The 12494-nt window shown below is 37.1% G+C and overlaps 1 protein-coding gene across 1 annotated transcript; it reads left to right on the top strand.

Annotated features, from left to right (window-relative positions):
- The first annotated feature begins 87 nt into the window (after positions 1-87).
- Positions 88-8308, top strand: LOC120194232 (sporulation-specific protein 15-like). Its single transcript, XM_039196606.1, has 9 exons — positions 88-2262; positions 2315-3730; positions 3783-4742; positions 5031-5916; positions 6008-6690; positions 7124-7265; positions 7383-7464; positions 7599-7713; positions 7948-8308. The coding sequence occupies exons 1-8, from the start codon at positions 88-90 to the stop codon at positions 7699-7701; spliced, it is 6447 nt and encodes a 2148-aa protein (XP_039052537.1). The 3' UTR covers positions 7702-7713; positions 7948-8308.
- Positions 8309-12494: the final 4186 nt, after the last annotated feature.

Here is a 12494-nt window from a genome sequence, read left to right as displayed (position 1 = left end):
TTTGAGAAAGTGAAAGAGGAATTATATCTCACAACTTATACAAAAGATATATCGTACTTGCAGCTTGCTGAGCAGTCTGATCTTCATATGGAATCCGATCAACGTTGTCTGCAGCTTATTGATGAGATATCCGTGCTTCGCTCTTCCATCAACAAGGTTCTTGAGAGGAATGCATGCCTTGTAGATGAGCTAGGAGAGTGCAAGTCTGAACTTCAGGCTTTACAAGATGAGAAGTCCAACTTGAATGGGAACCTTGTTTTAGTTACAGAGGAGAGAAAGAAGCTTGAGGAGGACAAGGAGTATTTTTTCCATGAGAACAAGAGACTTGCTTCTGAGCTGCATGTTCTTCAGGAGCAGTTAGCTACAGAACATGGGCAACACATGCAACTTGAGGCTGAGCTAAAAGAAGTAACAGTACGCCTTGAGAAACTAATGGAGGAAAATAGTTTACTCAATGCCAGTCTAGATGCAGACAGGGTCAGGATTGCAGAAATTGATAGTAGGGAAACCCGCAATGTTGAAGCTGGGATTCAAGTAGAAAATCTGGAAGTGGGTGGTGGGGTTCATGAAAATGCTACTGAAAATGAACATTGCTGTCAGATCCCTTGGAAGCGAGATCCTGAATTATCCACTGTGATATTGGAGAAAGCCTTACCTATTGATGCTGGTGGGCTGTCACTTGAGCTGTTTGAGCAGGAAATATTTGATGATTGTTCTGGTTTTCTAGTCTTGAAGGAACACTTGACGGAGGCTGAAAGAATATTTCAAAACCTTGGAAAGGCAATTGAACAGATGCACTCCCACTCAGTGTCATTACAGCGGTCCAACAGTAAAGTAGCTGTGCCCGGAGTATCGAAACTAATTCAAGCCTTTGAGTCAAAGATGCCTCATGATGAAGCTGAGGTTGAGGAAAGAGGTTTGATTGAATGTCAATCGCTGGGGGACCTGTTGTTTATTTCTACTAAGGAGATGACAGAAGATCTGAGGGCAGTACTTAAGCTTATGGTTCAGGATGCTGATAATGCCAGTTCCTTATATAGAGGAGAGAGGGATCGTAGAAAATCTGTTAATTTGACATTTGGGGAGCTCATGGTTCTACATGAAGCTTTGAAGGAATACAGTGATAATCTTGAAGCAAGCAACGTTGAGCTGGAGGTTCTATATGAAGCTACTAAGCAGCATGCAATTTTAATTGAAGCTAAGAACAATGAACTTGAGCTTCTTTATGAAGCTCTAAAGAAGCAAGAAAGTGGCTGTAGTTCAGAAAATGCTGAGCTTTCTCAGAAATTGAGTGAGTATCAGTTGAGACTTACAGAAATGCAGGGTCACTTTTCTGATCTACAGAAAAAGTCAGATGAGATGGCTTCTGATTTGATTCAACAGTTAGAACGTTCACAGAAGGAAGCATCTGAGAGGGCTTTGACATTTGAACTAGAATGGAAATCTCAGGTTACTCAGATTGTTGAAACAGTCGGGAGGCTTGATGAGTATGTTGGGAGGGTTTCCAACTCTAGCTTCTCAAATAACAGCAATGATATTTTATATACAAGTAGCCAGGTTGCGACATCTGTTAATTCTGCCATTAAGTCAATCCAAGATCTGCAGGAGAAACTACAAGCAGCTCATGCAGGTCATGATGCAGTATCTAGTTCACACAAAGAAGTGAATGAGAAGTATAATGATTTGCTCAGGACGAACGAATTTCTGACACGGATGCTACAGGATATATACAATGGCCTAAAGAAACTTGTGATTGATTCATGCGCATTGGGTGAGGCTCAGATAAACCCACAAGTTGAGGAGCTTCCCGATCTCTTAGATTATAGTAAGTATACAATCTTCATTGAAAAACTGGAGAATGTTTTGGGTGAAAGGCTACATCTCCTGTCTGTTAATGAGCAGCTTAATTCAGAATTGATGAATAGGACAAGAGACATCGAGGAAATGAGCAGAGAATGCCTTGATTCAAATACCATTCAAAAGCTTATAGAACATGTTGCGAATGTTGTAGAACTGGAAGACTATGGAACTGAATCAGATAAAGCGCCTGCTTCCAGCTTTGAATTGTTAGTTTGTTTGCTTGTTAAGAAATACAAAGAACTTGTTAAGCAGGCAAGTGATTGCAAAAAGGAGTCTGGATCTAAGGTGATTGAATTGACAGAATTAGAGGAAAAGATACATCAGTTAGATTCATTGAGGCTTCAGCAGGAACTGGAAATCCTCACACTGAAAGAGAGCCTGCTCCAGGAAAAGGAAGTCCTTGTGACTGCACATTCTGAGTTACAACAGAAAATAAGTGAACTTGAACAGTCAGAGCAGCGAGTTTTCTGTTAGGGAAAAGCTTAGCATAGCTGTGGCAAAGGGAAAAGGTTTGGTTGTTCAGCGTGATGCCCTTAAGCAGTCACTTGTAGAGACATCTGCTGAACTAGAGAAATGCTCTCAGGAATTACGAGCAAAAGATGCCCGGATTCAGGAATTAGAAATAAAACTGCATACTTACTCAGAGGCAGGTGAGCGTGTGGATGCTCTGGAATCTGAACTTTCATACATTCGCAATTCAGCTACTGCATTAAGAGAATCGTTTCTTCTCAAAGACTCCGTACTGCAGAGAATTGAAGAAATTTTAGAAGAACTGGATCTGCCTGAACATTTTCATTCTAGAGATATTATTGAAAAGGTTGATTGGCTAGCAAGGTGCACCGCTGGTAATTCTTTGCCTCCCACTGATTGGGAACAACAAAGTTCAATAGGAGGTTTACATTCTGATGCAGGTGTTGTTTCTGTGGATACCTGGAAAGAAGATGCTCAACAAGGCTCAACATTAGGGGAGGACTTGAGAAAAAAATATGAGGACCTTCAGAGCAAATTTTGTGGGTTGGCAGAACAAAATGAAATGCTGGAACAGTCCTTAATGGAGAGGAACCACTTGGTGCAAAAATGGGAGGAACTTTTGGATGGAATCTATATGCCTTCACAATTGCGGTCCATGGAACCTGAAGAAAAGATTGAATGGTTAGGAGTGGCACTTTCAGAAGCTAATCATGAAAAAAATTCTTTGCAGAAGAAGATTGATAATCTTGAAAATTATTGTGGGTCACTAGCTGCTGATTTGAAAGAGTCAGAAAATAGAGTATCTAGTCTTGAGGCTGACCTTCAATCAGTTATGCTGGAGAGGGATGCTCTTTCAGATGCTAATCATGAAAGAAATTCTTTGCAGAAGAAGATTGATAGTCTTGAAAATTATAGTGGGTCACTAGCTACTGATTTGGAAGAATCAGAAAAGAGAGTATCTAGTCTTGAGGCAGACCTTCAATCAGTTATGCTTGAGAGGGATCAGCTTTCTGAAAGATTGGAGACTACAACTTCTAATCATCATAACCTTTTGGCAAAGGCAGCTCATTTTGAAGTTGAGAATGAAAAACTTCATATTAGAGTTACTAGTTTGCAAGAAGAATTGGTTAAGAGGATTGAGGAGGAGGAACATCTTCTTGAGATGGATGGTGAAATAAGGAGATTGCAGCACTTAGTTTCTGATGTATTACAGGACGCTGATGCTGAAGATTTGGTTTCAGGTGGCAGTAGTACTGCATGCTTGGAAGGATTATTGAAGAAGCTTATAGAGAATTATGCTAATCTCAAGTCTCTGTGTCCTGAACTTGTGGAGACCAAGCCAGGTGATGCAACCCTTGATGAAGCTCAAAGCAGACACACACTGAATACTGAGGAGGATGTAGCTTCTTTAAAGAAAGAGCTGGAGGCAATGCTGCATGAATTGATGCAAGCGAAAGGAGGAAAGAGATGAAATCTTTGGGAAGCATCAATCTTTGCTTCTTGAAGTTCAAACACTTGAAACAAAAAGGCAGGAATTGCAAGAGCTCCTGAACCAAGAAGAGCAGAAGTCGGCTTCTCTTAGAGAAAAATTAAATGTTGCTGTTAGAAAAGGGAAATCTTTGGTGCAGCAGCGGGATAGTCTGAAAAAAACCATTGAAGAGATGAATGTCAAGCTGGAATGCATGAAATCTGAGCTCAGCCACCGGGAAAATGCTCTGGCTGATTATGAATTGAAGATGAGGGACTCCTCTGTTTACCCTGAAAGAATAAAAGCCTTAGAAGCAGATAGTTTGTACCTGAGGAACCAACTGTCAGAAACTGAGCATATGTTGGAGGAGAAAGGGCATATTTTGAGCAGGATATCAAATGCAATAGCTGACATTGATGTTGGTGGTGAAATTATTAATATCTTTGATCCAGTAGAGAAGTTGGGACGAATTGAGAAAATCTTCCAAGATTTGCGTGCAGCTGCAGCTTCTTCAGAACAAGAGTCATGGAAGTCAAAGAGAGCTGCTGAGCTACTGCTTGCAGAGTTGAATGAAGTGCAAGAGAGAAACGACACTCTTCAGGAAGATGTAGCAAAACTTTCCAGTGAACTTACGGAAGTCATTAAAGAAAAGGATGTCTCAGAGGCTGCAAAAGTTGAAATTCTCTCACGTCTTGAAAAGTTATCTACAAATCACTCTGAAGAAAGAAGCAAACAATATTCTGAATTAATGATGTTTCAATCTAGTATAAATGCTCTGAGTAAGGGTGTCAATGATGTTCATAACCTATTATCTAATGTTTTCTCAAAGGACTTGGAATTTCTGCAAAATTTGGAGGTTAACATTAAATTATGCGTCGAAGGGGGTGATTCCCAAGATGTGTCTGGCTCACCGTACAGTACATCCAGTAATTTACAGGACAAGGTAACATATGACTCGTCTTTCCTTTGTGCTTTCAGTTTGGGGTATGCCATTTTCGGGAAACATGGTGGTTTGTCTCTGTCATGTTCCTTTTGTATTTTCCTTCTGCAACCAATTGTTGGTAGTACTTCCCGTATTGCTACCATTTTCTTTCTCCTTGAGTTACATGCAAGTAAACTATATTGGACAAAAAACCTTTTGATTGGCCAAAAAAGTAATCACATTTTGTCTCTTTGGGGTATTTCATGAATAGGATGTTAATTTTATTTTATTTCTTGGTTTCCTCTTCAGGATAACATTCAATTTGTGGATACTTGGCCAGCTGTCAATATGCAGGACCCTTTGGATGACAATGCAATAGTTGAAGTTTGTGGTTTAATCTGGCATCACCTGCAAGATTTGAGAACTGAAATTACTGCACTGAAAGAAAAGTTGATTGTGCAGTCAAAATCATTGCAAGAGAAAGGTCATGGGATATGGAATGTATTGGGGATCTTGTGCAGAGAACGAAATTCTATGACAGAATCATTTGAAGCTATGAAGAGAAACATTATGCATATAGAATCAGTTGGGAAAGAGAAAGACATGGAGATTGTTGTGCTGAGAAGAAACATTGCCTTGCTTTATGAAGCATGTTCTAATTCTGTCTTGGAGATTGAAAATCAAAATGCCGAGCTGTTAGGAAATAATTTGGCTGCTGCAGATCTGGTGACTAACAGGAAGCCTGTAATATCAGCTGGAGTACTTTCTTTCAGTGGACAAAATAGTGTTGCCTCTGAAGAAAATATCAAGACTATGGCAGATAAACTTTTTTCAACAGTGAAAGATTTTTTGAATATGAAAGCAGAGATTACTGAAGGAAGCCAAAGGGAAATGAAAATGACCATAGCAACTTTGCAGAAAGAGCTTCAGGAGAAGGATATCCAGAAAGAGAGGATATGCATGGAGCTTGTTGATCAAATCAAGTTAGCTGAAGCGTCTGCCGCGAATTACTCACGAGATCTTCAATCCTCAAAAACCCTTGTGTATGATTTGGAGAAAGAACTGGAAGTAATGAGGGAAGAACAAACTTCACTGCAGCGAAGAGTAAAAGAACTGCAGGATGTGCAAGCCAACACAGTGGAATTGCAGGATAGAATCAAATCACTGACAAATGTATTATCGTCGAAAGACAAAGGCATGTTTCATTGTTTGAATCCTACTTTATATTTTCCTTGCATATTTATTTTGTTTTGGAATCTTCATTTGTGAATGCTCTTCACTGACAGAAATTGAAGCCCTTATGCAAGCACTTGATGAGGAGGAGGTCCAAATGGAAGAGTTGACGAAGAAGATTGAGGAACTGGAAAAAGTACTGCAACAGAAGAACACAGATTTACAGAACCTTGAAGTTTCTCATGGAAAGGCTGTGAAAAAGCTTTCCATCACCGTGAGCAAGTTTGATGAGCTTCGTGCCCTATCAGAAAGTCTTATTAACCAGGTTGAACAGCTGCAATCACAACTACAAGATCGGGATTCTGAGATTTCCTTCTTAAGACAAGAAGTCACAAGATGCACCAATGATGTTCTTGCCGCATCACAAATTGGCAATAAAAAAGACTCAGATGAGATAAATGAGTTTCTGATTTGGTTTGAATCGATTGTCCCTCAGGTTGGCTTACCTGATCCTCATTTTGATACAAAGCATAGTCAGGTGCCTGAATACAAGGAAATAATACATAAGAGGATTAGCTCTATGATATCTGAACTGGAGGACCTTCGAGGGGTTGCTAAAAATAGGGATGAGTTGTTGCAAGCAGAAAGGAGTAAAGTGGATGAGTTGACTCGCAAAGAAGAAACTCTCAAGAAGACTTTGCATGAGAAGGAATCCCAGTTAAATTTGCTTGCAGGTGCGGGAGATGTGGGTCAGGCAGTTAGTTTGAACTCTGAAATCTTGGAGGTTGAACCTTTGGTAAGTTATTTGGTGTGTTTGCAATTTTCTTGAACATCATGCTATTAGGACCTTCAGAAAGCTAGTGATGGACAAAACTGAGATGCGAGCCATGAAATCTATTTTCTATCTAACAGTTTGCTGTTTCTCTATTTTCTTATCAATGTCTCACATTTTACTCTGGGAGGTAGACATCTTGGCTGGTTTCATGAAACAAACATAGATGCAATGAGATCAAGCTATAGAATAAAAATTCATCCGGCAAATATATCAGCATTTGATAATTTTGCTTCTAAAGAAGTCTGTTACATTAACAAATAATAATGATTTTAAAAGTTGTTACATGTTTTGATCTTTCCAGTTCACTTTAATCAGTTATGCTTCTGCACAATCAATAGCACAATCAATATGTTTACATATATTGAGTTATCAATTTTGCTGACTATCTGTGTAGATAAACAAGAGGGCAATAGCAGGGACCTCTACAGCATCCCAAGTGCGTAGTTTGCGGAAAGTCAATATTGATCAAGTTGCTATTCCAATAGACACGGATGATGGTGATAATAATAGGTTAGAAGACGAAGACGAAGATAAAGGTATCCTTTCCTATTTAAATTTTTTATATCATTATACTTATTTCTGTTTCACGTGAAGATAACTTTTGATTAAATGCATGTCTTTTAATCCTTGCATTTTAATTTTTGTTTTCTCAGTTCATGGTTTCAAATCACTTACCACATCAAGGGTTGTTCCAAGGTTTTCAAGACCAATAACCGATATGATAGATGGCTTATGGTAGGAGTCATTTCTTCTCTTCAGTTTGTTTTCATCTAAAGTAGTGCAAAGTTCATTTGGACTGAGATTTATTTATTTATTTACACTCCAAAAGAAGCTTTTCATCACGTAACTATGTTTATGTAATGTGCCAGGGTTTCTTGTGATCGGGCTCTCATGCGACAACCAGCCTTACGACTTGGCATTATGATCTATTGGGCTGTATTGCATACATTGTTGGCAGCTTTTGTATTTTGACAAGTCAATGTGGTTAGTGGCCCTTTTCCAATAAGTAGTTATTTCATGTAGTTGTATGATTGTGCTTTGTGGACAAGTTTATGTTTAACATCCCCGGTTTTCGCCATATCTCAATGATATATACCTGTAAATCCTGTATGGGACATGCGTTATTCTCATATTCCATCTTGTTTATTGATTTTCTGTCCTGTTTTCTTACAAGACCATGCTTCTCATACTTGAGTTTATGGTCTTGCTTTTGTGCAGGCTACCCGTTGATTTTGTGAAAAAAGTTCAGCAAGGAGAGGCAACCATGATTTTGCTTGAAATGCATACTTGGCTCCAATACCAATTTTCCCGAATTTCTGAACATGATCCATTGATTCATTTTAGCTCAACCAGGCAATTGTGATTTTGCCGTTTTTATTTGCATGCACTCCTCAGGTAGCTTGGTTATGTCCAATAAGGAGAAGAAAATTCTTGTTACAATTATTTCGGACATAGTATAAGGATTATTCAGTTTGAACCAACCGAAGGTTGTATGATGCTTACTGTAGTCAAGTGATTTGTCTACAAGTTATACTACACAAACAGAAATGCTGCATTTTTTAAGTAGTGTTCTTTCTATGTACATAGTTGGCATATGTTTTCACTTACAATTTGTTCCCATCTAATCTAACCTTTATTTAACAGATGGACTTCAGTGCATTCTGTAACCCCCAGACCGATACGGGTAATCCGATCCGATATGGGTTGTCATATTAGGGCCATTGGAGCGACCCACGGTAAAAATAGCGGAAATTTTAAAATTTTTCTTAAAACTTGTAAACTCATAAAATCATTTATGAGTACAAAATAAAAATTATCAATATTCGAAATAAAACAGATTTTCAGACTTGTATATAAAACAAAATACAATTACATGCCCCCTAATCACAGGTACCATACTCTGCAAGCAACACCGGAAGATCTTCCTTACTGATGTCGATAGATGCAATGGTACGATTCTTTTAACCTGAAAAGGTGAGTAACAGAGTGAACTTTTGAAAGCTCAGTAATACAGAATTACTAGATGATGCTGAAGAACGTGCATATACAAATAAACATATATTTCCTCATTGGTTCAGATATCTACAAATTTCTTTAGCTGAGTTGAGGTCCCATTGATATTTCAAGTATTAACATGTAGTATTCAGTTCTGATGGAAAATATTTGGGATGTTTAGGTTCAGGGGATCAGAATAGGTTTTCTAGTGTGTTCCCAAAAATCATGTAACTTTTCATATCTTTTTAAAACATATATATATATATATATCCCCATTCGTCAAGTCCAAAATGTGTAGGTTCCCCAGAACCATATACCCACCGTCAAGTCCAATAAGACCTTGAGCACACAGCCGAGGAGCCAATAAGTAAGGCCCTGAGCACACAGCCGATGAGCCTCCAGGTATACTTCTTCCAACATTACCCCAAGTAAAATATGTTCGTCCGTAAACGGATATATCAAAAATCAAAACATAAATCAGGTTAAGTATTATATCAAAATCCAGATCAAGTATCAGATCAGAATCCAAGTCAAGTATCATATCAGAATTCATGTCAGATATCATATCAGAATCCATGTCAAATATCAGATCAGAATTCAAATCGAAAATCAGATAAAATATTCATGTGAGTAGGGAACACACCAGAGTTTATGGATATTATTTAGAGATATTAGATAATCTTATCGGGTAGAGAAATACAAATCTTCAGTTTACCGATAGAATGTCGGAAGTTAGAATCACTATTTGAAAAGTTCATTAACTGACAGAATCATCAGTTATTCATGATATGATTTATCGGGATCATCTTATTCAGACACTTTTCTGAAGCTCTACGAAATCTGAAGGTATTCAGAATCTTTACAATCTATAATGATTAATCCGATTATCGAACAACTCCAGATGAATAGCTCCCCATAACCAATACTTATCAACTTGTCAATTCTTTAACCTTCCATGGTATTTACTCTTTAATACAAATATTCTTATCCACATATCATCTTTTGAGTCATCATTGAATAGATCTTAAGGAGACAAACAAATATTTTAATGGTCTTTACTTCATTTCCATGTTTCAAGTATACCAGGAAATGCTGACGTACTTGATTTGTGGTTTATAATTCATAGGGACGATACATCATATAAGTTCATCCGAGTTTCCAAACTTATTACAATCTTTTACTTAATCTTCAGTCTTTGAGTTACTTAGTTCATTTAGCAGTCAAGTCCTTTATAGTTACTTCAGGGTTTTCCATAGTAATTCAGACTTATGAATTTCATATACATATTGCACTTCCGTTCAATTCAATTTGGTAGTCGTAGTTGATTTGTCTAATGAATATCCACTTCTTAATATTGAATGCGATCTAGAGTTTAACTGAGCTAAATACTTTCAAAATTATCATCAAGCCACACTTGAGAACATGAACACACATTCAAGTAATATATATGTCGTCCAGGTACTGACATATCATTACGATTGATCAACTCACTTAAGCTGTGTTCCATAACTTTTAAAGGTAGTCCAACACCTATGCTTATTTGGGTTACTAAATTAATCCAATACATTTACTTATTCTAGGTCATAAGGGTATTTTGGTCATTTTGATGCTCAGTCTTATTCCATTCATTTCAAAGCTCGAGGATATCCAATCATTCATGAGCTTGGTGATATTCTTGGGTCATTTTTATTGCAGGGGTATTTTTGTCATTTTACAAATCTACGGTATTTCAATATTTTCCCTCCATCCGGTCTTATTATTTAATTCTAATTTATCATCTATTCCAGTCCCTTCGAACAATTCTGATAAAAGAGCACCTTCTGATAAATTATTCTTCAGGTACTTACTCATAACTTGATATTTTCGAGTCAAATGCTTTCTCAGATTTTTACCAACGGAATATCAAGAAATTTTCTGCACTAAGTCATGATCTTAACAATCAATTTCGTACTTAATCGAGTTAAGTACAAGTCCTCAAAGTACTTTCTCATTTGGGGTCAACTCGGACTATTTTACTTCTCAAGGGCATTTTCGTAATTTCTTAATCAGATAATTTCGATATTAGCTCTTAACGAAAATAATTATAATTTAAAGATCCTATGGTCAATTGTTTTCCCGAATATTCTCTGATCTTGAAATTATTCCTTAACACACTTCTAGCATCTTGCGCAAACCTTTTTGGCGTTAAAAACCAGTTATCCAAATTTTTTAAATAAAATATTATTTCTTATGCACATATGTAATTATATCGGATCAATATGTCTTTTCAGAGTTATTAACCAACTTCCAGAGACAATTCTTATCATCTTACAATATAAGGGTATTTTCGTAATTTTATCCTACAGAAGTATTCTCATAATTTCCCATCCAAGTACCTTTAACATTTAACCTTTGATGATATAAAATATAATTTACAAGTCCATGGCTGATTTCTTTATCACTAATCACAAACTTATAATTTAATTCTTACAATCTTTCAATCTCTTATATTAGACATTCGTTCCGTATTCACTTACAGAATTTCTACCACATTCATATCGAGTGAATAAATTAATCAACTCCACAAAAGTGACCAACATTATCTTATTCATGCATTTACCAATATCAACATGTTCCATAAAGCATAAAGAGGTAGTAAAGTATTACCTCAATTTCCGTGCAATACTGATCGACCATATAAATTCCATTCAAACGCTCTTGATCTTGAAATCATCTTCCAATAATTTTTCAGATGCATATTAACAGAAATTACAAAAAAACGAAACTTAATTCCGAAATACGGATCGAATCGGGTGATAAAATAGTGAAAAACAGCTTACCGGGTTCGAATTTGGCAAACAGACTTCGGAATCGAACTTATGACGTTGTCAAAACCCAAAATATTACTCTTGAATTCCAGCTCACCAACTTGATTTCTAGCTTCCAATCTTTTTCTAACGAACATGGATAATCTATCGTACAAATACGACTTCAGTAATTTTTCTCGCCATAAAAATAACTTGTTAGGATCTAATTAATAATTTGGGGACCTAATTGTTAAAACTAAAAATCTTGTGAAGCCACTATATTATTTAATTACTAAAATCAAGGACTAAATCGAATTAATTTAAACTATTTAACTGAAGATAAAATTATGCAAATACTTATGAACAAGGTTAAGTTCTTACAAATTCCTGGATGACTAACTTGGTGATTTCACCCTTTTTCCCTTTTCATATTTTCCTCTCTAACAGAATACTCATCCATCCATTTGCAAGGAATCATCGACAGATCATCGATGACCACTACGTCGAGGCGCGACGAGGAGATGATTTCAATGGCACCGGTGATGGGAGCCACGACCATCCGGTTGATGTCGAATCGGTGAAAAAAAAGAGAAAGAGGCTTGAATTCCGATGAACTTTCGAGACCTCTTCCATGACTAACGATAATGTTTCATGATGAGAGGAAGGTTAGGATTGGGTTGCGAAACGACAATGATCTCACTGATATAGACGGTGCACGCCATGACTGACCGGAGATGAACTTACCGGTGACGAACAAGGGTGAAGTTTCATGGCTTTTGGGTACTGGTTTTGTTTCCCCCCTAATGGAGAAGATGATTAGCTACTGCCATCTATAGTTTATAAAATAATTTTAATAATTTAGTATTAAATAGGACCCTATACTAGTTGACAAAAGCATGGCTCCATTATTGCAGGACACGGTTTCAATCCCACCAAACACTTATTTGTTTTAATTTGTTTTCCATTAATATCACTAAAAGGGAG

The sequence above is a fragment of the Hibiscus syriacus genome, unplaced genomic scaffold (genome assembly GCF_006381635.1).
Source record: "Hibiscus syriacus cultivar Baekdansim isolate YM2019G1 unplaced genomic scaffold, ASM638163v2 tig00116997_pilon, whole genome shotgun sequence".
NCBI lineage: Eukaryota > Viridiplantae > Streptophyta > Magnoliopsida > Malvales > Malvaceae > Hibiscus > Hibiscus syriacus.
Note: the sequence above shows the minus strand (reverse complement) of the source record. Positions and strands in the feature narration are given on the sequence as shown.

Excerpts from the sequence above, each read along its gene's own strand:
- LOC120194232 (XM_039196606.1), top strand. The coding sequence starts at position 88 with ATGGAATCCGATCAACGTTGTCTGCAGCTTATTGATGAGATATCCGTG. Across the intron at positions 2,263-2,314 it reads TCCAGGAAAAGGAAGTCCTT|AGCAGCGAGTTTTCTGTTAG; the intron begins GTGACTGCACAT and ends TTGAACAGTCAG. Across the intron at positions 4,743-5,030 it reads CCAGTAATTTACAGGACAAG|GATAACATTCAATTTGTGGA; the intron begins GTAACATATGAC and ends TTTCCTCTTCAG.